This window comes from Homarus americanus, unplaced genomic scaffold, assembly GCF_018991925.1.
Source record: "Homarus americanus isolate GMGI-L3 unplaced genomic scaffold, GMGI_Hamer_2.0 scaffold54443, whole genome shotgun sequence".
NCBI classification, from domain to species: domain Eukaryota; kingdom Metazoa; phylum Arthropoda; class Malacostraca; order Decapoda; family Nephropidae; genus Homarus; species Homarus americanus.
In genome coordinates this window covers 2,085,855-2,108,139 of record NW_024750852.1, presented here as the reverse complement: position 1 = coordinate 2,108,139, position 22,285 = coordinate 2,085,855, and the positions used below count along the sequence as shown (strand labels likewise).

Below are 22,285 nucleotides of genomic sequence, written 5' to 3'. Positions count from 1 at the left end.
AGTGGTGGTGGTGTTATATAAAACCTGCCACTGAAGTCTCCACTCTTCATGGACAATTCCCTGTTAGTGTTATTTACGAGGCTGTTGTCCTGTGTGGCTCCAGCCCATGTTGTTGGTGGGGGACTGGAGGCCCTTACTCACCCTTCCCCCCTCTCCCTCCCCCTTTCCCCCCCCCACCCTCCCCCCACCACCCTCTCTCATACTCTTCACATTTCATTACATCTTTTTTCTCTTTTCTTTTCCCCCGCCATGATACCTTGCTGCTACCATGATGTTAACCCATGATAGCGTGATATCATTCTCTAATGATTCTCTGCCTCAGTGTTGTGTTCCTTCCCGTGACCTCTCTTGTTCTGTGACCTTATTTCTCCTTTGGGATTTTCCCTTGACCTGCCTTCATAATCTCTCTCTCTCTCTCTCTCTCTCTCTCTCTCTCTCTCTCTCTCTCTCTCTCTCTCTCCACTGTCTCCTATTCTTCCCCATGACGTCATCCTCCTCCCTCATTTCCTCCCAGTCTTCCCCTCAAAGCCTCTTACCGCAAGACTTCAGTGGAGACTCCACCCTGGGCCTTTCCCGTGACGTGAGCAGGAGGGAGGAAGGTAGAGAGGGAGGTCAGTGACAGGGGAGGAAGAGAGAGAGAGAAGAGAGAGAGAGAGAGAGACATGGGGGTAGGGTAGGGGAGAAAGAGAGAGAGAAAGGGTGGTAGGGGGGAGAAGGGGGAGGGGTATGACTAAAGAGAGGAGGTAGGTAGGTAGGTAGAAAGAGAGATGGAGGAAGTAGAGAGGGGAAGGAAGGAAAAGTTAGTGAGAGTAAGGAGGGGATGAAGAGAGTGGAAGGAAGGAAGAGAGAGGGGAGGGGGGGGGGCTGCCGTGCCTGTCTTTGATCACTCTTTGTTAATTATCCCTTAACTGTTGCCGTAATTTTTGATGTAGGTAATTATGGCAGTGACTGACTAGTTTATGGAGCCGCTGCCGTTCTCCTCCTCCTGGCCCCGCGAGGATCTTGATACTCTCTACTGACCTACCTTCCTTCCTTCCTTCCTTCCTTCCTTCCTTCCTTCCTTCCTCTCATTGTTTTGTCATTTTCTTTTTTTTTCTTATTCCCACATTGTCATGGTTCCCTCGTTCTTGTTCCTCTTTCCTGATTCCCCTACTTCATCTGCTCCTTCCCTCTTCTACATCCTCCCCTCTCTTCCTCCTCCTTCCCTGCTTCCTGTGCGCTCTCTCTCTCTCTCTTTCTCTTGTGGGTGAGTGACCTGCCCTGGTGGGTACACAGTGTCGTTCCTGCCCGTCCAGGTGAACGTCTTTAAGTCGTACTCCTGTAGAAATCCTCGTGGCCCCCTCCCCCACTTCGCTCCTCCGCTGCACTCCTGCCACACCCTGCCCCGCCCCGCCCCGCCCCGCCCTGCCCTGCCCTGCTCCGCCATACCTAAGCAGAAGATGGAAGGCAGTCCTGTTACAAATCTCTCCCTGCCTTGCTTCTCTCCTTTCCTCCCTTCCCACTGTGATACCTACCCACTTCCCTAGGCTCCTTATTCCGCCCTTGTCTAGTAACTCCTAACCCCACCCCCCCCCACCTCGCCCCAGCCCCCCTCGTCCCGCCCACCCACCCTACCCCAGCTCGTCACACACACCACCTGCATGCTCCCCATGATTTTGGAATACACCGCCACCAGCCAAGGATCTCTCTCTCTCTCTCTCTCTCTCTCTCTCTCTCTCTCTCTCTCTCTCTCTCTCACTCAGCAACAGGGAGAGGTGAGAGCCACACACCTGGCTGACGCACTAAACACAATATTCCGCTCGTAATTTGAGATGAATCTTTTTGTTGTTCTCAAACTAACATCACCACAAGTTGATGTAATTATTATTTATTAGGTGTGTGTGTGTGTGTGTGTGTGTGTGTGTGTGTGTGTGTTTTTTGCTCTTCTCTACCAGTTGGTGACCGAATTACAGCTACGTGACCTTATGGGTAATTCATGTATGCAAATTTATTTAATCTTGAAGTACTTAATGAAATATATGCATTGTCAGAGCCGCGTTTAAAGGGGTTTTAGGGTTGAGTAAGGGATTTTTTTACTTACCTTTAAGGTTTCTTTTTTAGGGTTTAGTAAGGGATTTTCTTTATTTAAACCTTAACTCGAACTAAATCCTCCTGCCTTAACCCTGTCTTGAGGGGTTAAGTCATCGTGCTCAGGAGTTGAAGATGTGTTAATCAATGGGTTAATACGTCGTACTCGGATTTGGCATCGAATTCTGGGGGTTTGACATACTCTGGGGTTGGCATCGTACTCGGGGGTTTGGCATCGTACTAAGAGGGTTGTAATCGTACTCAAAGGGTCAAAGGTACTGCATACTCTTGGTCAGCCTCATTATAAGTGACGATCAGACAAACATCCAACAACCTGTGTTTGGCTTTGATGTATGTCCGTCTGTCTCCATCTGTTATAATACTCTGCTAATATTCAACTATTCTCTATCTCCCTTTCTCTATTTCCATTCAAAATACTCGCATAGTATATATAAAGTGAATAAACGTATATACCTTTGTTATAGAACATTTAAAGGATACGAGTATGCGTGTCTAGTATACACCGTGTGAGGGATATTTCCCCAGCAGCACAGTGGAGTCCCGTGCTTTAGCTGGAGTACCACAAGGGGGGAAGCGATCACCACCGCTAGTTATCTCCTCGGGCGGGGCAGGGTGGGGCAGGGCAGGGCAGGGCAGGCAAGGTCACTCACACGTGAACTTGGCTTTAATACATAATGGTAATCCGCGTCTCTCAGGGAGGCAGCAGCTGCATTAATCACGCCGCTTTGGTTTCTCGGATATTTTCATCAGTGTCGCGGCCTGGGGGAGGGGGGGTAGTGCCATGGTTCATCAATCTTGCCCGCAGTTGGCTTGCACCTGATGACACACACACACACACACACACACACACACACACACACACGTACACACACACACACACGCACACGTACACACACACACACACACACACACACACACACACACACAACTTCCCTCAGTGAGACCTCAGTCAGACGGGTTTAATTTTTATCTCTTGTAAAAGATGCGCATCTGTTATACGGAATAATTTACTGTTAATGGCGTCTGACCTGACTAGAGCCAGTTTAGCTTTTACTATGCGTGAAATAAAACTGTACTTTGGAGGTTGAGTTACAGTCGACCCTTTCATCAGTCTCTAGTTTGAATAATGAAAGTTCTTGGAGTAAATAAAAATTACATATAAATAACAGTTTTTCTTTGTATTTGTTAACTAAATGTATCTGAGACAAGGTTCCCTCCCTGTGTAGTACTTAATTAAATACAAATTATATGTAATATTTTAAATGTGTGCTTGTTAATTATATTTAATAAGTTTTCGTCCTTCTGTGGGAATTAATTGAATAGAAAAATTATATTGCTCTAATTTGTGTATTTTTAATTAAAGGTAAAAAAGTAGTGTAGTTAACTGCCCCGTGTGGTAGTTAAGTAGTTGGCAGGTCTTGTCCGTGTGTTAAGTTAGACGATAGACACTCTGTCAAGAACACGGGGAGGAAGAGGGGGGTGAGGGAGGGAGGAAGGAAGGCAAGAGTGAGGGAGGAAGTAGGAAGAGGAAGGCAGGAAGAATGGGGGAGAAAGGCAAGAGGGACGCAGGGAAGGAAGACAAGAGGCAGGAGGGAAGGGAAGGAAGGAAGGAAGTCAGGAAGGACAATAAACCAACACACTTTACTTAGATACAGACAACATAACGCACCTTAGTGATGGTTTACAACTCGCCAACTCTTAATTAACTGATTTCCCGGATTTCTTGGTTCGTATTTATCGTTAATTAGTGTTTTAATTGCATGACTGATGGCCGCCGCAGACTCATTAGGTCAGCTTGTGGGGGACAAATAATATTTAACTTTATATTTCAGGGAATTTTCTCAATTTTTAGTTGTTTTGAGGTGAAAGAATTCCTCGTGGGGGAAGGTCCAGGACTGTCACTAACTGGTTAAGATAAAATACAAGAATGACGTGATGATTATATTGAGATGTTATACCTTAACTACCTGAACACTAGTTAGGGGGAAAATAGTGTACAGATTTTTTTAACAAAATATCTACGTTAATTTCGTCTGGTGTTAGGTTACCTGTAATCCACGTCATATGTTACCTGTGATCCACGTCATGTTACCTGTGATCCACGTCATATGTTACCTGTGATCCACGTCATATGTTACCTGTGATCCACGCCATATGTTACCTGTGATCCACTCCATGTTATCTATGATCCACGCCATGTTTCCTGTGATCCACGCCATATGTTACCTGTGATCCACGCCATATGTTACCTGTGATCCACGCCATATGTTACCTGTGATCCACGCCATATGTTACCTGTGATCCACGCCATATGTTACCTGTGATCCGCGCCATATGTTACCTGTGATCCGCGCCATATGTTACCTGTGATCCACGCCATAGTCTTGAAACATGGCTGCCTCACACCTTAGAGTTTAAGGCTGTGGAAACACTATAATGTTCCCACATTAAGAAATATTAGTTTTATGTGATTTTATTTTATCTATTACGACATTCTTTATTACTGACACTAAATGACTCACTCACTAGCGGAAACCAAATCACCGATTCGTTCACTGACGGAGGAAAATGTAGTTTAATGCTACACTGCACACCTTTGTATGTGTACCTCGTGTTTTTTACTATTTATCAGTTCTTTGTAAGAGAAGAGATATTTTAAATAATTTATATCAGATTATTGTATAGATAACCATATTATAAAGTGTGGGTTGTATTGTTATTTTACCTGTGGGGAAGGTTTAATTGAGGCAGGTGTTAAGGTTTTTGTGGCGGTTAGTGAGGCTGTGGAATATTTCACAAAGCTCCGTGATTTACAGTTTCGTCGGGACGCCTGTGAAACCAGCAATTTGTGCAGCAGATTTGTTGCTGATGAGATAATCAGGTTTATAGTTATTGTGGGTGACGGCGAGTGCCCGTCACATCAGCAGTGATCCATGCGTGAAATTTCATGATGATAACTTAATTAGTTCTGTGATGTTTGAGCCACCCAGGCACTCAGGGCTTCGTTTTCCTAATTTTAACACGGAACATGCTAATTATTATTGCTTTAAAATCTACGAATATTAATTTAATGACGTAATTATTAAAGTTGATAGTGGTTGACGACATTAGGCGGGAGGGACTGCGCATTACGTCACTATGTAAACAAATCTTAGACTTTCGCGGGCGTTCTTTATTATGGCGCGAAAAATTTACTACCACTTCCTGTTTTTTATATCCGCTTTCTTGACTCGGTGTTTTTTTATGTAAGAAATGATAAATTGAATTAATTAATTTGTTTTCATATTTAATAAAGAAGAGATTGTTGAAGCGAGAAGTAAGTAATTAACAACTAGACTCAAGATAGGTTATTTCTTCATGTTTAACTCTTCGGTACAAGTTGTGTCTCAATGCCGAATAAAATCATCTTGTATTAGTGTTTCAAAGTATTTTATTTCATTTTGTATTTACGACAGTTGTGATGTTACTATATAAAGTTACCTTCTGTATTGTTAACCGTGTGATCTTTTGTTCCAGGGTCGATGTAACCGGGAGAAGCCCCCCTGCAAGTACTTCCACCCACCGCAGCACCTCAAAGACCAGCTGCTCATCAACGGCCGCAACCACCTGGCTCTCAAGAACGCCATCATGACTCAGATCCAAGGACTCAGCCCGGGCACACCAGTCGTCCCAGGAACCATACCTATTGTAAGTCGACCACCCTTAATGTTGACAAACCATATCTCTTATCTCTCTCTCTCTCTCTCTCTCTCTCTCGAATGTAGTTTAAATTTATACTGTCATGTTCTTTCCTCTGTTATTTCTTTCCAGCTCTATTATATTATTCCTCCTTCGTTGCTTCTTGTTACCTATTTCCTAAACCTCTCCCGTGTTCTCTCTCATCCTTGCTGATCCAACTGCATTCACTCTTCTTCCCTGTCTCTTTCTCTCCCCCCCCTTCCCTCCTACTCCTGCATTGCCTCCTTCCCCCCCATTCTTCCTCTCCCATCTTCATTATCTCTTTCTTTATATCTTCACTCTTCTTCGTTACCTGTCAAACGTTTAAATGCTTCTCGTTCTTTGTTCCTCTATCTTTCAACTCTCCTCTTCTTTGCTTCTCCTTCCCTGGTATCCACTCCTTGGTTGCCTCCTCCCCCCACACACACGCCATCCCTCTCCCTGGATGCCTCTTCTTCTTGGATGCCTCCTCTCCCTGGATGCCTCTTCTCCCTGTGGCTCCTCCATCACCCTCAAACTACGTCACACCTGCTAGTGGTTGAGGCAGTGGTCACAATTCTTCCTATCCATTCTCCTCCTCACCTCTTGCCCTTCCTCCTGTCTCTCTTCTTCTGCGTCCTCCTCCTCCTCCTCCTCCTCCTCCTCCTCCTTCTTCTTCTCTCGTCTTCTGTACTATACCTGATATTACATTGTATTGATGTTTGTATTAACTATGTATACTGATGATGACTGTATATTAACTATGTGTTGTGTGTATACTTTTCATCAACTTTTACCATGTATTGTGTATGTATATATAACCCACGTGTGTGTATTTGATGTAATGTGTAGGTATACAGGTGTAGTTGTTGTTGTTGTTGTTTTAGTGTACAGTGTTGAGGTGTAGTAGTGGCCAAAGTGTGTTAAGTTAATCGAGTTTCTACACAAGACAAATTGTAGAAAGAAATGTGGATATTATTACCTTGTGTGTGTGTGTGTGTGTGTGTGTGTGTGTGTGTGTGTGTGTGTGTGTGTGTGTGTGTGTGTGTGTGTGTGTGTGTGTGTGTGTGTGTGTGTGTGTGTGTGTGTGTGTGTGTGTGTGTGTGTGTCATGCTTCCCTTAAATATTTTATTTACTTTTTAATAATTATAAAATATTTGATACAAGTGGGGGCGTATATTATGGAGATATATGGGCGTGAGGTGGGTGGGTGTGGGTGTGGGTGTGGGCAGGGGTTGGGTGCAGGTGTGTGGGGGTAGGGGTATGAGCTAGCTAGTAAGTTTACCTGTATTTCATAGGCACTGCAACTATTGTTTTGGGATGAAATATACCTGTATTTTGGACACATTAGGCTGAAATTAAGTAAAGGTTGGGGTAGGTTATTATTACGTTGGGTTAGGTTAGATGAAGTTTAATTGGGGTTAGATTAAATTTGAGTAGGTTAGATTAGGTGAGGTGAAGTGATGATTAAGTTGAGCAAGGTTAAGGGCAGATTAGGTAAGGTTAGGATACAAGTTGGTTATATATATGTTATGTTATAGTTAGACAGGTAAGTCTAGGTAATAAAGTATACAGGTAAGTCTAGGTAATTAGGTATACAGGTAAGCTTAGATAATCAAGTGAGAGTTAGTTAACGTGTAGTGTTGGGGTCACGTTGTTATAACATGTGGCGCTGCGTTACTCTCCACGTGTTACTTATATCCTACATGGCACTGATGTATACATGTGTGTACTGTACTTCCCTGTGTACGTGTTGTTGGTCTGTGTGTATGTTCCTTTGTGTGTCTCTTAATTGCCACGCCACCTCGAAAATGGCGATAAATGCTGTGTACACCTCTCATGTGCGTGCTTCTACAGCTCGTCCATGTGTGTGCTGGTGACGTGTACAGGCCACCCATGTGTGTGTGCTGGTGACATGTACTGGCCACCCCATGTGTGTGCTGGTGACGTGTACAGGCACTTATGTGTGTGCTGGTGAGCGTGTACAGGCCACCCACATGTGTGTGTGCTGTTGGCGTGTACAGGCACCCCATGTGTGTGCTGGTGACATGTGCTGGCCACCCATGTGTGTGCTGGTGACGTCATGCAGGAGCCACCATCGCTGTGCTGGTGACGTGTACAGAGCCACCATGTGTGTGCTGGTGACGTGTACAGGCCACCCATGTGTGTGCTGGTGACGTGTACAGGCCACCCATGGCCGTGCTGGTGACGTGTACAGGCTTTTGTGTGTGTGTGCTGGTGACATGCTGGGCACCCCATGTGTGTGCTGGTGACGTGTGGGCCACCATGTGTGTGCTGGTGACGTGTACAGGCCACCCATGTGTGTGCTGTACAGGCCACCCCATGTGTGTGCTGGTGACATGTGCAGGCACCCCGTGTGTGTGTGCTGGTGACATGTACAGGCCACCCATGTGTGCTGGTGACGTGTGCAGGCCGCGTGTGTGTGCTAGTGACGTACACCCATGTGTGTGCTGGTGACGTGTACCCATAATGTGCTTTGGTGACGTGTACAGGCCACCCATGTGTGTGCTGGTGACGTGTACAGTACGCTAAAGTAGTAATGCTGATGACTGCAGGCACCCCATGTGTGTGCTGGTGACATGTATGGTGCTGTACTGGCCACCCATGTGTGTGCTGGTGACATGTACTGGCCACCCATGTGTGTGCTGGTGACATGTACTGGCCACCCATGTGTGTGCTGGTGACATGTACTGGCCACCCATGTGTGTGCTGGTGACGTGTACAGGCCACCCATGTGCGTGTCAGTGTGGCTCTGCGGGAGGCTGTATTGACGTACCTGCTGCCTGGCTCCTGAGTCACAGCTGGCGGCGACACGTCTGCCCGTGTCTTACGTGCCACCTCCACGCTGTGTTTCATGTGTCACCTTGTGTGTTGCACGTGTCACCACCACCACGCTGTGTTTCATGTGTCACCTGGTGTGTTGCACGTATCACCACCCTCCACACTGTGTTGTACGTGCCGACATTGTTGGGGTACTGCTGTGCCCTGATACACCCGGGGGAGGAGGGGGGGTCCGAACGAGCGGGTACACTGACAAATCACTCGCTTTCAATTACTCGGGACGTTGAAGCTGTAGCGTAAAAATAAAAAATAAAAAACTTAATATACACAGGACAGTCGCGGAAATGATTGATGACAGAGAAGAAAAAAAATTGGTGCACAGTACAGTACTCGTTGGTAGAGTCCTCGATGCTTGATACTTCCGTCACTAGTTCACTACGACACTGAAGGCGAGTGGGATCACCTGAAGATTAGGCACCCCCATGCTTCTTTCATCACGTGATTAAACACATTAACGTTAATTCTCCCCCCACCCCCCGCGCCCAGGTATCATTATTGTGGTTAAACATTACGTGATATAAGCTGGGGGGCTAAACTTCATGTGATCTGACGAATCATACGTAAATGTATACAGAGTTTCCTGTGTATATATTATTATTTTTTTGAAGGTAGACTGAATGACACAGGAAGAGTGACACAGATGCACAAGCCACGTGGCATCTGTCCGTTCTGGGAGTACAAAATTTCACCCGTTTCTTTTTTCCTTCAACCAACGAAGCTTTTTTTTTTCCTTATTTTATTTTCTATGATAAACATTGGGTTCATCACGCGTATATGGAGCTTATTCATTAAACAAGTCTCTCTTTCTCTGTCACCAAGATGTTACGTTAAGTCAAGTCACCAAGTTATCATGTTAAGTCAAGTCACCAAGATGTCTCGTTAAGTTAATCACCAAGTTATCATGTTAAGTCAAGTCATCAAGATGTCACGTTAAGTTAGTCACCAAATTATCATGTTAAATCAAGTCACCAAGATGTCACGTTAAGTTAATCACCAAGTTATCATGTTAAAGTCAAGTCACCAAGATGTCACGTTAAGTCAAGTCACCAAGATGTCACGTAGCGCCGTAGAGGAGAAAGAATCGACCGATATGTAAGAGAGACGTAGGTGGTGAGGGGGTTGGGGGGAATCCAGGGGCAAGAAGTATGAGAAAATGCGATACAAAAGTTTAATGGGTGGAGGAGGCGTTGGGTGAGCCACGTCCTCTGGGAATATCACACAAAACCTCCGCCAGTGTCCGGCTCCTTCACGTTTTTTCACGGCTCACAAATCAACGCCAGATGACATGGTCGTCGAGGTGGCGGACCTTCTTTGGTTTATTTCCCCCCCTAGGAACGACGGAGAGGGGGGAGGGAGAGAGACAAGGAAGGAGAGGGGGAGGCAGGGAGAGGGGAGGGAGAGAGGGGTGGCAGGACAACAAGATGATGGGTATAAAGGTCACTAGAATATTATATCCGGCTCACCTCACGCACAGATCCTCCCGTCAGGAGTTAAGGTCCCTCTCTAAGGACCCACCATCACCAAGGGCTTGACTAGAGGGCGTGAAGGATAGCTCCCATGAAAGTATCCACTGGGGGCATAGGAAGGGGGGGCAGCTCCTGGGGTGTGTGAGCACGGGCTGGGGTGATGTACCTTACTTCTGGGGGAAATACACTGTGTGCTCCAATGGTCCGGCACCTTTCTTGGGTGAGGTAAGGTAGGAGGAGCGATGGTGTGATGGGAAAGAGCTAGAGTAGGAAGTGCGGTGATGGGAGGAGGTATAGTGTGGGGGGGAAGGGAGGAGGGAAGATAGTGAGGATTACAGAGCAGGAGGTCGGACTGGTAGGGAGGAGAGAGGGTGGATGGGAGAGGTGGTAGAGGGGATAGAGGGTGGGCGGGAGGGGAGAGAAGGTGGATGGGAGAGGTGGTAGAGGGGATAGAGGGTGGGCGGGAGGGGAGAGAAGGTGGATGGGAGGGATGGGAAAGAAGTAACAGCATGGTGTTGTAGCACGTATGGGCAGAGAGAGAGAGAGAGAAGCCGCTTGTGTAATGGGCTGGGAATATAATGACACGCTGAGGACAGAGGGAAACACTAGCGGAGGTTCGGTATAGGGGTTAGAAAGGAAGGCTGGATATAATATAAGGCTCAGATGGCTCGCCTCGTATGTGGGGGGTCGGTACTGGTCGAGGTATTGGGAAGTTGTGACCACATAGTGCGTAGGGTAGAGGTGAATGGGAAGTGGCCAGGTGGAGGTAGTGTACTGTGTGTGTGTGTAGAGGTAGGTTGCCGTGTAAGGTGGCTCTGGGTATAAGAGGGCAAACTGCTCACGTGTACTGGGGTCACGGTATATAATGTATAGTGTAACGTATGCTATGTATATCCTGGTGATCATTCATACTTTTAAGGAGTCTTGTATTATATCCGTGCGAGCGTTATGTATACCTGGTGATCATACACGCTTATCTTGACGTCTTTGTAAAGGTTAATGTACTGTACATGCTGGTGAGCGTCCTGTATTTGTGGTGACTAGACGGTGTGTCTTGGTGAGCATTACGGGGTGAGTGTCGGCCCCCTGACGGTGTGTCTTGGTGAGCATTACGGGGTGAGTGTCGGCCCCCTGACGGTGTGTCTTGGTGAGCATTACGGGGTGAGTGTCGGCCCCCTGACGGTGTGTCTTGGTGAGCATTGCAGTAGTGGCCGCCCCTCTGACGGTGTGTCTTGGTGAGCACATGCGAGTGTCGGCCCCGACGGTAAAAGTCCGGTGGCATTGGCTGGGTGAGTGTCGGCTCTGACGGTGTGTGTCTTGGCAGGAGCATTACGGGGTGAGGTCGGCCCCTGACGGTGTGTCTTGGTGAGCATTACGGTGAGTGTCGGCCCCCTGACGGTGTGTGTGTCCTTAGTATACTACGGGGTGGTGAGTGTCGGCTCGACGGTGTAGTCTTGGTGAGCATTACGGGTGAGTGTCGGCCCCCTGACGGTGTGTGTGTGTCTTTGGGTGATCATTACGGGTGAGTGTCGGCCCTGACGGTGTGTGTCTTGGTGAGCATTACGGGTGAGTGTCGGCCCTGACGGTGTGTGTCTTGGTGAGCATTACGGGGTGAGTGTCGGCCCCTGACGGTGTGTCTTGGTGGAGCATTACGGGGTGAGTGTCGGCCCCTGACGGTGTGTCTTGGTGAGCATTACGGGTGAGGTCGGCCCCTGACGGTGTGTGTGTCTTGGTGAGCATTACGGGGTGAGTGTCGGCCTCTGACGGTGTGTCTTGGTGAGCATTACGGGTGAGTGTCGGCCCCCTGACGGTGTGTCTTGGTGAGCATTACAAGAGTGTCGGCCCCCGGACGGTGTGTCCTGGTGAGCATTACGGATGAGTGTCGGCCCTGACGGTGTGTGTGTCTGGTGAGCATTACGGGTGAGTGTCGGCCTCTGACGGTGTGTCTTGGTGAGCATTACGGGGTGAGTGTCGGCCCCTGACGGTGTGTCTTGGTGAGCATTACGGGTGAGTGTACGGCCCCTGAGAGTGTATATGGCGTCTATGCATCTTACATACTCCTTAACGACGGCTTCATGTCCCATTCTCTATCCTGCTGTTTTATGGCTTATTTCTTCCCCTTGTCTCTTACCTTTTTCTCTTCTTCCTCTCTTCGTGTGTGTGTGTGTGTGTGTGTGTGTGTGTGTGTGTGTGTGTGTGTGTGTGGAGCGTCATGGGAGGGTTTATGATCGTTGCATGACAGAGGAGCTGTTGATCATCTACATGACAAAGTCTTCCCTCCCTCCGCGAGTCTCAGCAGCTCTTCATCACCGCCTGACCCCCAGCTGCCGCCACACACGTCTTAGCGCCACCACCATCACCACCGATCTCCAACACCATTTTCCGCCGGTCTCCAACACCAACAGAACCTCCACCATCTTATCCAATACCGCCTTCACCCTGTCACCAGCAGAACTCTCATCATCATTAGCTTATCACCAGCAAGAGCCTTCACTATCAAAAGGCTCATTATCCCCCGTCACCAGCAGGAACCACCACCACCACCCCGTCACCAGCAGGAACATCCACCACCACCCCGTCACCAGCAGGAACATCCACCACCACCCCGTCACCAGCAGGAACATCCACATCAGGAACATCCACCACCACCCTGTCACCAGCAGGAACATCCCACAACCCCGTCACCAGCAGGAACCACCACCACCACCCCGTCACCAGCAGGAACATCCACATCCCCGTCACCAGCAGGAACATCCCACAACCCGTCACCAGCAGGAACCACCACCACCACCCCGTCACCAGCAGGAACATCCCACATCCCCGTCAACAGTAGGGAACATCCCACATCCCCGTCACCAGCAGTCCCACAACCCCGTCACCAGGGAACATCCCCTGGCCGTCACCAGCAGGAACATCCCACATCCCCGTCACCAGCGCACCACCTGGAACCGCAGGAACCACCACCACACCACCCCGTCACCAGCAGGAACATCCCACAACCCCGTCACCAGCAGGAACATCCCACAACCCCGTCACCAGCAGGAACCACCCACCACCACCCCGTCACCAGCAGGAACATCCCACATCCCCGTCACCAGCAGGAACATCCCACAACCCCGTCACCAGCAGGAACCACCACCACACCCCGTCACCAGCAGGAACATCCCACATCCCCGTCACCAGCAGGAACATCCACCACCACCCCGTCACCAGCAGGAACATCCCACAACCCCGTCACCAGCAGGAACATCCCACAACCCCGTCACCAGCAGGAACATCCCACAACCCCGTCACCAGCACCCCACCACCCCGTCACCAGCAGGAACCACCACCACCACCCCGTCACCAGCAGGAACATCCCACATCCCCGTCACCAGCAGGAACATCCCAACCCCGTCACCAGCAGGAACATCCACCACCAATTCCGTCACCAGCAGGAACATCCCACAGCCCCGTCACCAGCAGGAACATCCACCACCCCCGTCACCAGCAGGAACATCCCACAACCCCGTCACCAGCAGGAACTTCCACCACCCCGTCACCAGCAGGAACATCCCACAGCCCCGTCACCAGCAGGAACATCCCACAGCCCCGTCACCAGCAGGAACATCCCACAACCCCGTCACCAGCAGGAACATCCACCACCCCTGTCACCACCACCTCCACTCCCGACACCACCACCACTCCTGTCACCATCACCACTCCCGTCACCACCACTCCCGTTACCACCACCACCAGCAGCAGCAGCAGCAGCAGGAGACTCAGCTACCCTGGCGGGAGTTGGATAATCCGGGTGACTGAGCCTGACCCCCACTGCGGCATCAGGAGACGACCCCGTCCGTCTTGCCGACATCTCTACTTGATCCTCTTACTCCAGCACAGATTTTTGTATGCTGTATTTTGAGCTCAGCGGAGGAGGATGAACCCGGCTCCCCGCTGTTCCTGGAGTCTGGCGCAGGGAGCGAGCTACCCCATCAGGTTATCAGTGATCTGGAAGAGAAAAGAAGGGGAGGATAATGAGGGAGTCAGGTTGTAAGACAAAAAAATTTAATTATGATAAACTGTCTTCAGAGTTTAGTAAAGTGGGAAGTGATTGGAGGTTTTTGGACCCAGCCTGCCAGGGACCGCACTGACTGGCGGTCGCTGCGGGGCCTCGTGACGCCCACACGACAGTGGCGCCATATTTTTTTATTTTTTTATTTTTTTAATAATTACTAGTGAAAATCTGTGTTTGTCGAGATGAAAGGTAGGTCATTAATAATATCATTGGAATATATTTGTCACACACATATATATATATATATATATATATATATATATATATATATATATGTATGTATGTATGTATGTATGTATGTATGTATGTATGTATGTATGTATGTATGTATGTATGTATGTATGTATGTATGTATGTATGTATATATATATGTATAGATATATATGTATATATGTATATATATATACATATATATACATATATACATGTATGTATATGTAATATATATGTATATATATATATATATATATATATATATATATATATATATATATATATATATATATATATATATATATATATATAGAGAGAGAGAGAGAGAGAGAGAGAGAGAGAGAGAGAGAGAGAGAGAGCCAGAAAGTTCCCTGCCTCTTGTTACAAAGCTTCAGGATTTTAGGATAGAGATGAGACGAGAAATTCCGAGAACAATCGAGAATTTATATCGCCTTACATGACGTTGTGCTGGCGGCCCTGTCTCCCAGCTGTTATCCCTTACTGAGGCGCCCTGGCAGTCCGCGCTATATTTATTTCATTGTCTTTATGTAGTAGTTTGATTGCAAATAACGTGTCAAACATTATTTCTTTATTCATTTTTTTTAAATCAACATATCTTTAGGTTATCTTATTTCCTTGACTGCGAATTATATACCCAACAATATTGCCTCATTATTAGCTGTACAAAAACCCAAGATAACGTTCACATTATCTTGTAACAAATGAAGTCTTTGTGTATGATCTGGTGACAATATTTCCTCATTAAATGTTATACAAGAGAGTTAACTTGATATATGTTTAATTAATTTTCTCAGCTACAGGAAGCCTCGCTCTCTGCTACTTATGTTCACACTCTTGTAGCTAATTAAGTAGTTGGGTTGTTTAATCCGCTAAATTTGCCTTGTGTATCTAAGGAAATATAATTTGTAAGCGAGAATATAAATGTTTACATCAGCCAGCAAACAACTGCTTCTCTAAACACCAGTGCTATTTTTCTGCCTCGAGTTACTCTGGCGTAAACAGCTACTTGTGTGTGTGTGTGTGTGTGTGTGTGTGTGTGTGTGTGTGTGTGTGTGTGTGTGTGTGTGTGTGTGTGTGTGTGTGTGTGTGTGTGTGTGTGTGTGTGTGTGTGTGTGTGTGTGACCCTGTGACAGTAATGAGCTGCCCCATGATAAGAATTTTCCTCCTATAATATATGTAGCCATCTCAGTCTCCTCCCCCTTATGCTGTGGTGACATGCTCCTTCCCTCTGTCCTCACCCATCCCTCCATAATCTTTCCTCACTTCCCCTCCTTCCACCATCTTCTCCTCCTCCTCCCACATTACCCTTGGAGTGTTGGCTTGACTCTGGTGTCCCCCGTCGCTGCACCAAACTCTCCTCCCGACGAAATTCGAACCTTTGTTGAAATCATGACTGGAATATTTTTTTATGTATACTGTAGATATATGTCTTCCATGTTTTGTTTTGGAATGGTCGTTATTTGTGTGAGTGTGTGCGTGTGCAAGTGTGCAGTGTGTGAGTGAGTGCGAGTGGGAGGGAGGGAGAATTAGCCTACCTCTACCCTCCTTCCCTACATTTTCTGCCCTCTCTCTCTCTCTCTCTCTCTCTCTCTCTCTCTCTCTCTCTCTCTCTCTCTCTCTCTCTCTCTCCTTACCGCCCCCGCCCCTCTCTTATTTTCTGTCGCCCATGTTCTTCTCTCACAGTATTTAGATTCTCTCCTCACCCCCTCCCTCACCCCCCTCACCCCTCCCTCACCCCTCTCCTCCTCACCCCCTCTCCTCACCCCCTCACCCCTCTCCTCACCCCCTTCTCCTACTCCCTCTCCTACTCCCCCTCTCCTCACTCCCCTCTCCTCACCCTCCTCACCCCTCCTACACAGTAATGATGGTTTTTGTTAGTTAATAGTGACTTAATTAACGTACTGTACTGGGGTTTTCTTCATCATCGCCTAACCATTTTCTGTCATTATTTCCCCCTTTATTTTAACATTTTCTATTTCTTTCAAGTTTCCTTTCCCTTTTACCATTTTTCCCCCCCCTAAGCCTCACGTTTCATGCCATTTTCCCTATTTTCTTTAATATTTCTCACCATTTTCTACCATTACAATAACATCACTGTAATGGCGACTATGTGTGCACTACTGATATTATATAGAGGAACAATACACCGTGGTCAGGCAGAGGTCATCACTGGACAAAGGTCAAAGGTTAAGAGAGATAACAGTCATTGGTCAGGTGTCAGGAGAAGGGGGGGGGGTTGGTGGTTGTCGCCCCCTCATTTCTTTTGTACCCCCCCCACAACCATTAGGCAGGCAGGTGTAATTGTTGCCCATTTGTATAATCTGGGCCACGGGGAATGGCGCGTGGGTGTGAGGGGGGGGGTTGTGCTTGTGGGGATGTGCTTGTGTAGAGGTGTAAGTTTGGGGGGTGCTTGTGTAGAGATGTGTGTGTGTAGCAGGGTATGTGCTTGTGTAGAGATGTGTGTGTGTAGCAGGGTATGTGCTTTTGTAGAGGTGTGTGTGAGGGGATGTGCTTGTGTAGAGATGTGTGTGTGTTGGGATGTGCTTGTGTAGAGATGTGTGTGTGTGTTGGGATGTGCTTGTGTATGTCTCAATATAAAGTAATTTCCACCACCAAACACCGTCACTAGGGTCGTAAGTTGTATATCCACCTCAAATAACCTAACCTAACCTAGTTGTATATCTGCCTCACCTAACCTAACCTAAGCTAACCACTATATATAATGTACTTTCATGCAATTCTTCCATTCTCTTTTTTTTTGTGTAAAGGTAAGCTAATAATGTTTTGATCTTGTTGATTGAACTTGTTATTGTAGTTAATTTAGAGCTTTGTGTCTGGCTGGCTCCTCACTTTGTCAACACTGGTACTACTAGTCAACAAACTATCTTTATCCTAAGTACAGAGGTGTGTGTTTAAAGGTCATATGTCTCGTATTACTCAACCTGGGTCTATCGCCTCGTCGTGGAAATTGTGAATAGCGATGGATTCCTTAATATACTGTGTCTTTTTTTTTGGGTGGGGGGGGATGCTTATTACACACTCTCTGCCCCCCTACCACCGCTTCACCCACCACCGTTTCATCCCCCACCGTTTCACCCACCATCGCTTCACCCACCATCGTTAATGTATAAGTTATAATATTTGTATTTAACTGAAGTGTGTTAATTATTAGAGGGGAGAGTGGGGGGGTGGGAGGGGTGGGGGTGGAAGGAAGGGGAGACTTGATGGAACAACCCTCCGTCCCCTACCTCCCCTACCCCACCAATACCCCGTAGGACACTGGCTGCCACCCCCCCGTCCTCATACAGTGTATACATTGTCCTCCTTGTGTCCAATGACTCGTAACATCCACCTGACATATACATACATATAACGTGTATCCAAAATCCATGTATATACAATGTAATACACTCATACAAGGGTCTTCATCTCATACACCATATTGACTTTTAATGTTATTCTATACACCGTGTTTAGCCAGTAATAACTCTTGGTTTCTTTACACGCTACAGGAACAAGTGAGTACCATTATCTTGTGTTTGTTTACACTCATAATAATGTGCTGGTGACTCTTTTAAGTGTTGGTGAGGTATGTTATTGGTGTATGTTACCTGGGTGGTTGGGGGGGGGGAGAGGAGGTGGGGTGGGGGGAGGAAGAAGAATGATACGAAGGAAGGGGATTATACTGGAGGAGGAGGGGGGGAAGAATGTAGAGGAGGAAAGGTGTTATATTGGAGAAGGAAGTTGGGAAGGAGTAAAAACCAGAGAAGGAGGAAGAAGTTTTAAGAGGGATAGAGGAGGTGAAGAAGGGGAAGATTATACAGGAAATGCGAAGAAGAAAAGGGATATAGAAAAGGGTTAATAAGGAGGAAGATGGAAATTAGTTTAGGAAGAAAAGGGGGAGGAGGAGGAGGAGGAGGAGGAGGAGGATGATGGTGGGAAGGCGCTCAGGAAACAGGAGGAATTAGGAAAGAATAGAAGGAAAAGAAAATGTAAGGAGATTAAGAGGGAGAAAGGAAGACCATATTTTGAAGGAGAAAGGAGGAGCGAAGGGAGGGGAAAAAATTACAACGATGAGAGATGGAGGAAGGAGAGAGTCATTCACCAACTCCCCCTCCCTCTTGGCAGCATTTATATATTGGGTTTAATGCTCTCTCTCTCTCTCTCTCTCTCTCTCAGACCAGGACGTGTTTTTCACCTCCCACGCCCACCTAATCCCTCGACCCCATTACCCACCCTCCTCCTCCCTCCCCACCCACGCCTTCCTCAGGTAGTACTCCCCTCCACCACTACCACACAGACGTCACCTGGCAAAGTTTTGAGGTTATGTATTAATTAGTGACTTGTAGGTGACTGGCGTAGTTAACTAAAGGGCGTGGGGACTGTGTTCGTAGTTAACTGTAGGTACTGACCCTTATAAAGATAACTGCAGGAACTGGACCCTATTATAAAGGTAACTGCAGGAACTGACCTATTATAAAGGTAACTGCAGACTGACCCTATTATAAAGGTAACTGCAGGAACTGACCCTATTATAAGGGTAACTGACCCAGGGTAACTGCAGAACTGACCCCTATTATAAAGGTAACTGCAGGAACTGACCCCTATTATAAAGGTAACGCAGGAACTGACCCCATTATGTGCATTATAAGGGTAACTGCAGACTGACCCCATTATAAAAGAACTGCTGAACTGACCCCTATTATAAGGGTAACTGCAGGAACTGACCCCTATTATAACTGTAGGAACTGACCCCTATTATAAGGGTAACTGCAGGAACTGACCCCTATTATAAGGGTAACTGCAGGAACTGACCCCTATTATAAGGGTAACTGCAGGAATCGACCCTATTATAAGGGTAACTGCAGGAACTGACCCTCTATTATAAGGGTAACTGCAGGAACTGACCCCTATATGGCAACTGCTGGAACTGACCCTATTATAATAAGGGTAACCCGCAGAACCACCCCTATTATAAGGGTAACTGCAGGAACTGCAGGTAACTGAACACCCTATTATAAGGGTAACTGCAGGAACTGACCCCTATTATATAGGTAACTGCAGGAACTGACCCCTATTATAAGGGTAACTGCAGGAACCTGACCCCTATTATATAGGTAACTGCAGGAACTGACCCCTATATATATATAGGTAACTGCAGGAAACTGACTCTATTATATAGGTAACTGCAGGAACTGACCCTGTATAAGGGGTAACTGCAGGAACTGACCCCTATATATAGGTAACTGCAGGAACTGACCCCTATTATAAGGTAACTGCAGGAACTGACCCTCATTATATAGGTAACTGCAGGAACTGACCCTATATAAGGGTAACTGGGAACTTGACCCCTATTATAACTGGGAACTGGTGAACTGACCCAGGTAACTGCAGAGACCCCTATTATAAGGGTAACTGCAGGAACTGACCCCTATTATATAGGTAACTGCAGGAACTGACCCCTATTATAAGGGTAACTGCAGGAACTGACCCCTATTATATAGGTAACTGCAGGAACTGACCCCTATTATATAGGTAACTGCAGGAACTGACCCCTATTATATAGGTAACTGCAGGAACTGACCCCTATTATAAGGGTAACTGCAGGAACTGACCCCTATTATATAGGTAACTGCAGGAACTGACTCCTCTTTAGCAACGGACATCAACAAGGTTAAGGCCAGGCGGCGTGAGCAGGAGGAAAAGTGTTTATCTAGGTCAGGAGCACGTCTTAACGCCCCTCTTACCTGCAGGTGTCCTGGTTCCCTCCAGAAAGGATCACCTGATGATTAGTTACCACGGCTTATTTTACCCGATGGTTAAACGCCATAACGCTAATCTAACTTAACCACCCTAATGCTAACCTAGATTAACCTAACTTAACTAACCTAATTATTACCTAACCAACCTAGATTAATCAAACAAGCATCTTAATTCTAACGTAGATTAACCTAACTTAACTAACCTAATTAATGCCTAACCTAATCACCCTTGAGGTAACGTAATCTAATCTTATTTAACCTAACCCTCCAGGTAGCGTCAGGGTAGTTAATACTCAGGTGAAACAGGTTGGGGTGTGTAATCTTCAGGTGATGCCTAATAAATATTCAGCTTTTAGATACAAAACTTTGGCTTCCTTAGCTGGTCCAGTCCATTGAATTTTTAAACGGATATTACTTTAGAACCTTGAGTACAGCCATACCTGTAATAATCATCGAGTACAGTCATCTGCCTGTACCTGTAGTGTTGCTTCTGTGTTGAGATCACTTGACTTGTGGTAGTTTGGAATCTGTGAGGCATAGGTGATGTAGGGTGGCAGTACATGTAAATTAAGAAGGAAATTAGTTCAAATTTTCCTGGTAGAGTGGGAGGTGGAGGGAGGTAGTGCAGGGTCCCAGGTGGGTTAGGTTAGGTTAGTGTGACAGGCTGTATAATGTGGTAGGTGGTGGAGGTTAGGTTAGGTTAGGTTAGGTTAGGTTAGTGTGACAGGCTGTATAATGTGGTAGGTGGTGGAGGTTAGGTTAGGTTAGTGTGACAGGCTGTATAATGTGGTAGGTGGTGGAGGTTTATATATGGCAGGTCGGGTGTCTGGACTGGACCCTAGTGACTCGCGTCGGTCACGAGGCGAAGGTGACTCAGGTCCATATTGTTTACTTTTCCTGTCACTCTTCAATCTTGTTTACACGTAGTAATTTGTTTTCTGGTGTTTGAGTGATGATGACCCCTGGGTGTGATGTCTGCCGTGGCCAGGGGTACGGGGGATAAGGTAGACACCACGGCACGCCCCACCATATTACGTGACGACTCAGGCAGTACGACACGTTGGCCGATCACGCCTTGGATTGCAGGTCTGGTGGCGACAACCTGGCCTGCCAGACGGAGGTTCTCTTGCTGGAAATTAGCCGTTGGGGCAAATGTGGCCCTGCTTCACCCCCCCCCCTCCCCTCCTTCCCTCCCTCTTCCACAAGCCTGGTGATAACTTTCTCAGTTGGTAATACTTTTATCTGTACTTGGTCGCGTGCGGTGTACTGCACTGTACAGGGCCTCGGTTCACTGTACGACTCAGTGTAGGAACGTACAGTACTCGCTGGATTTCTAAAACGTGTTGTGTAGTCGATACGTAATAAATTATCATCGGGGGCGGGAGGGAGGCAGGGAGGAGGAAAAACTAGTATGCTTATGCAAGCTTACAGAGGCTTATGTACACCCCCCCACCCCCACACACACACACTCACACACACACAGTTTACAGTTTGTATTCATAACTGTATTTGTGGGTCTCAGTCATTCACTCCATAAATCCCGACAAAATGAGATTGTGTAAGATTTAACAGTTTGGGGGAGAGAGGAAGGCGATGGTGGGGTAGTTGTAGGGGGTGATGGGAAAGTAAGAGGAGGAGGTAGCACGGGGCAAGAGTAGGAAGGGAAGTAGAGACGAGGGAGAGGTAGAATAACGAGGGGGGTAGCAGTAGGAGAAGGGATTAGGAGGAGGAGGAGGAGGAGGTAGGAGGAGAAGGGATTAGGAGGAGGTGGAGGAGGTAGTAGGAGGAGAAGGGATAAGGAGAAGGAGGAGGTATCAGGAGAAGGGATAAGCAGCAGCAGGAGGAGGAGGTAGCAGAAGGGGTAAGCAGGAGGAGGGGGAGAAGGGGGGGTAGCTCGTATCAGATACAAACCAGTTCCTGAACAAGGTGGCGGCTGCAGTGTTAGTCACAGCAGTCCTTCTCCTTGGATCGTCATACTGACCCCCACAACACACCCACACAACACACCCACACAACACCAACACGCAACACCAACACACCCACACAACACCAACACACCCACACAACACCAACACACCCACACAACACAACACACCCACACAACACACCCACACCACCCA

At 47.3% G+C, this 22,285-nt stretch overlaps 2 protein-coding genes across 10 annotated transcripts in view; both read left to right on the top strand.

Moving 5' to 3' along the window:
* LOC121854412 (mucin-2-like) overlaps positions 1 to 14,356 on the top strand; it is a 28,721-nt gene extending 14,365 nt beyond the window's left edge. Inside the window, exons 3-6 of the mRNA XM_042349083.1 lie at positions 5,605 to 5,775; positions 12,679 to 12,876; positions 12,972 to 13,401; positions 13,493 to 14,356. Of these exons, the coding sequence (XP_042205017.1) occupies positions 5,605 to 5,775; positions 12,679 to 12,876; positions 12,972 to 13,401; positions 13,493 to 14,016 (1,323 nt within the window). The 3' untranslated portion in view covers positions 14,017 to 14,356. The remainder of the gene's footprint in view (positions 1 to 5,604; positions 5,776 to 12,678; positions 12,877 to 12,971; positions 13,402 to 13,492) is intronic.
* The window catches only part of LOC121854386 (uncharacterized serine-rich protein C215.13-like), a 90,461-nt gene continuing 73,752 nt past the window's right edge, over positions 5,577 to 22,285 (top strand). For 3 of the 9 annotated variants that reach the window (XM_042349039.1, XM_042349036.1, XM_042349033.1), the window contains exons 1-2: positions 5,577 to 5,775; positions 17,916 to 17,921. The gene's annotated coding sequence lies outside the window, so the exon portion shown is untranslated. The remainder of the gene's footprint in view (positions 5,776 to 17,915; positions 17,922 to 22,285) is intronic. The other 6 variants (XM_042349034.1, XM_042349040.1, XM_042349032.1 and 3 more) reach the window with 3 other exon arrangements.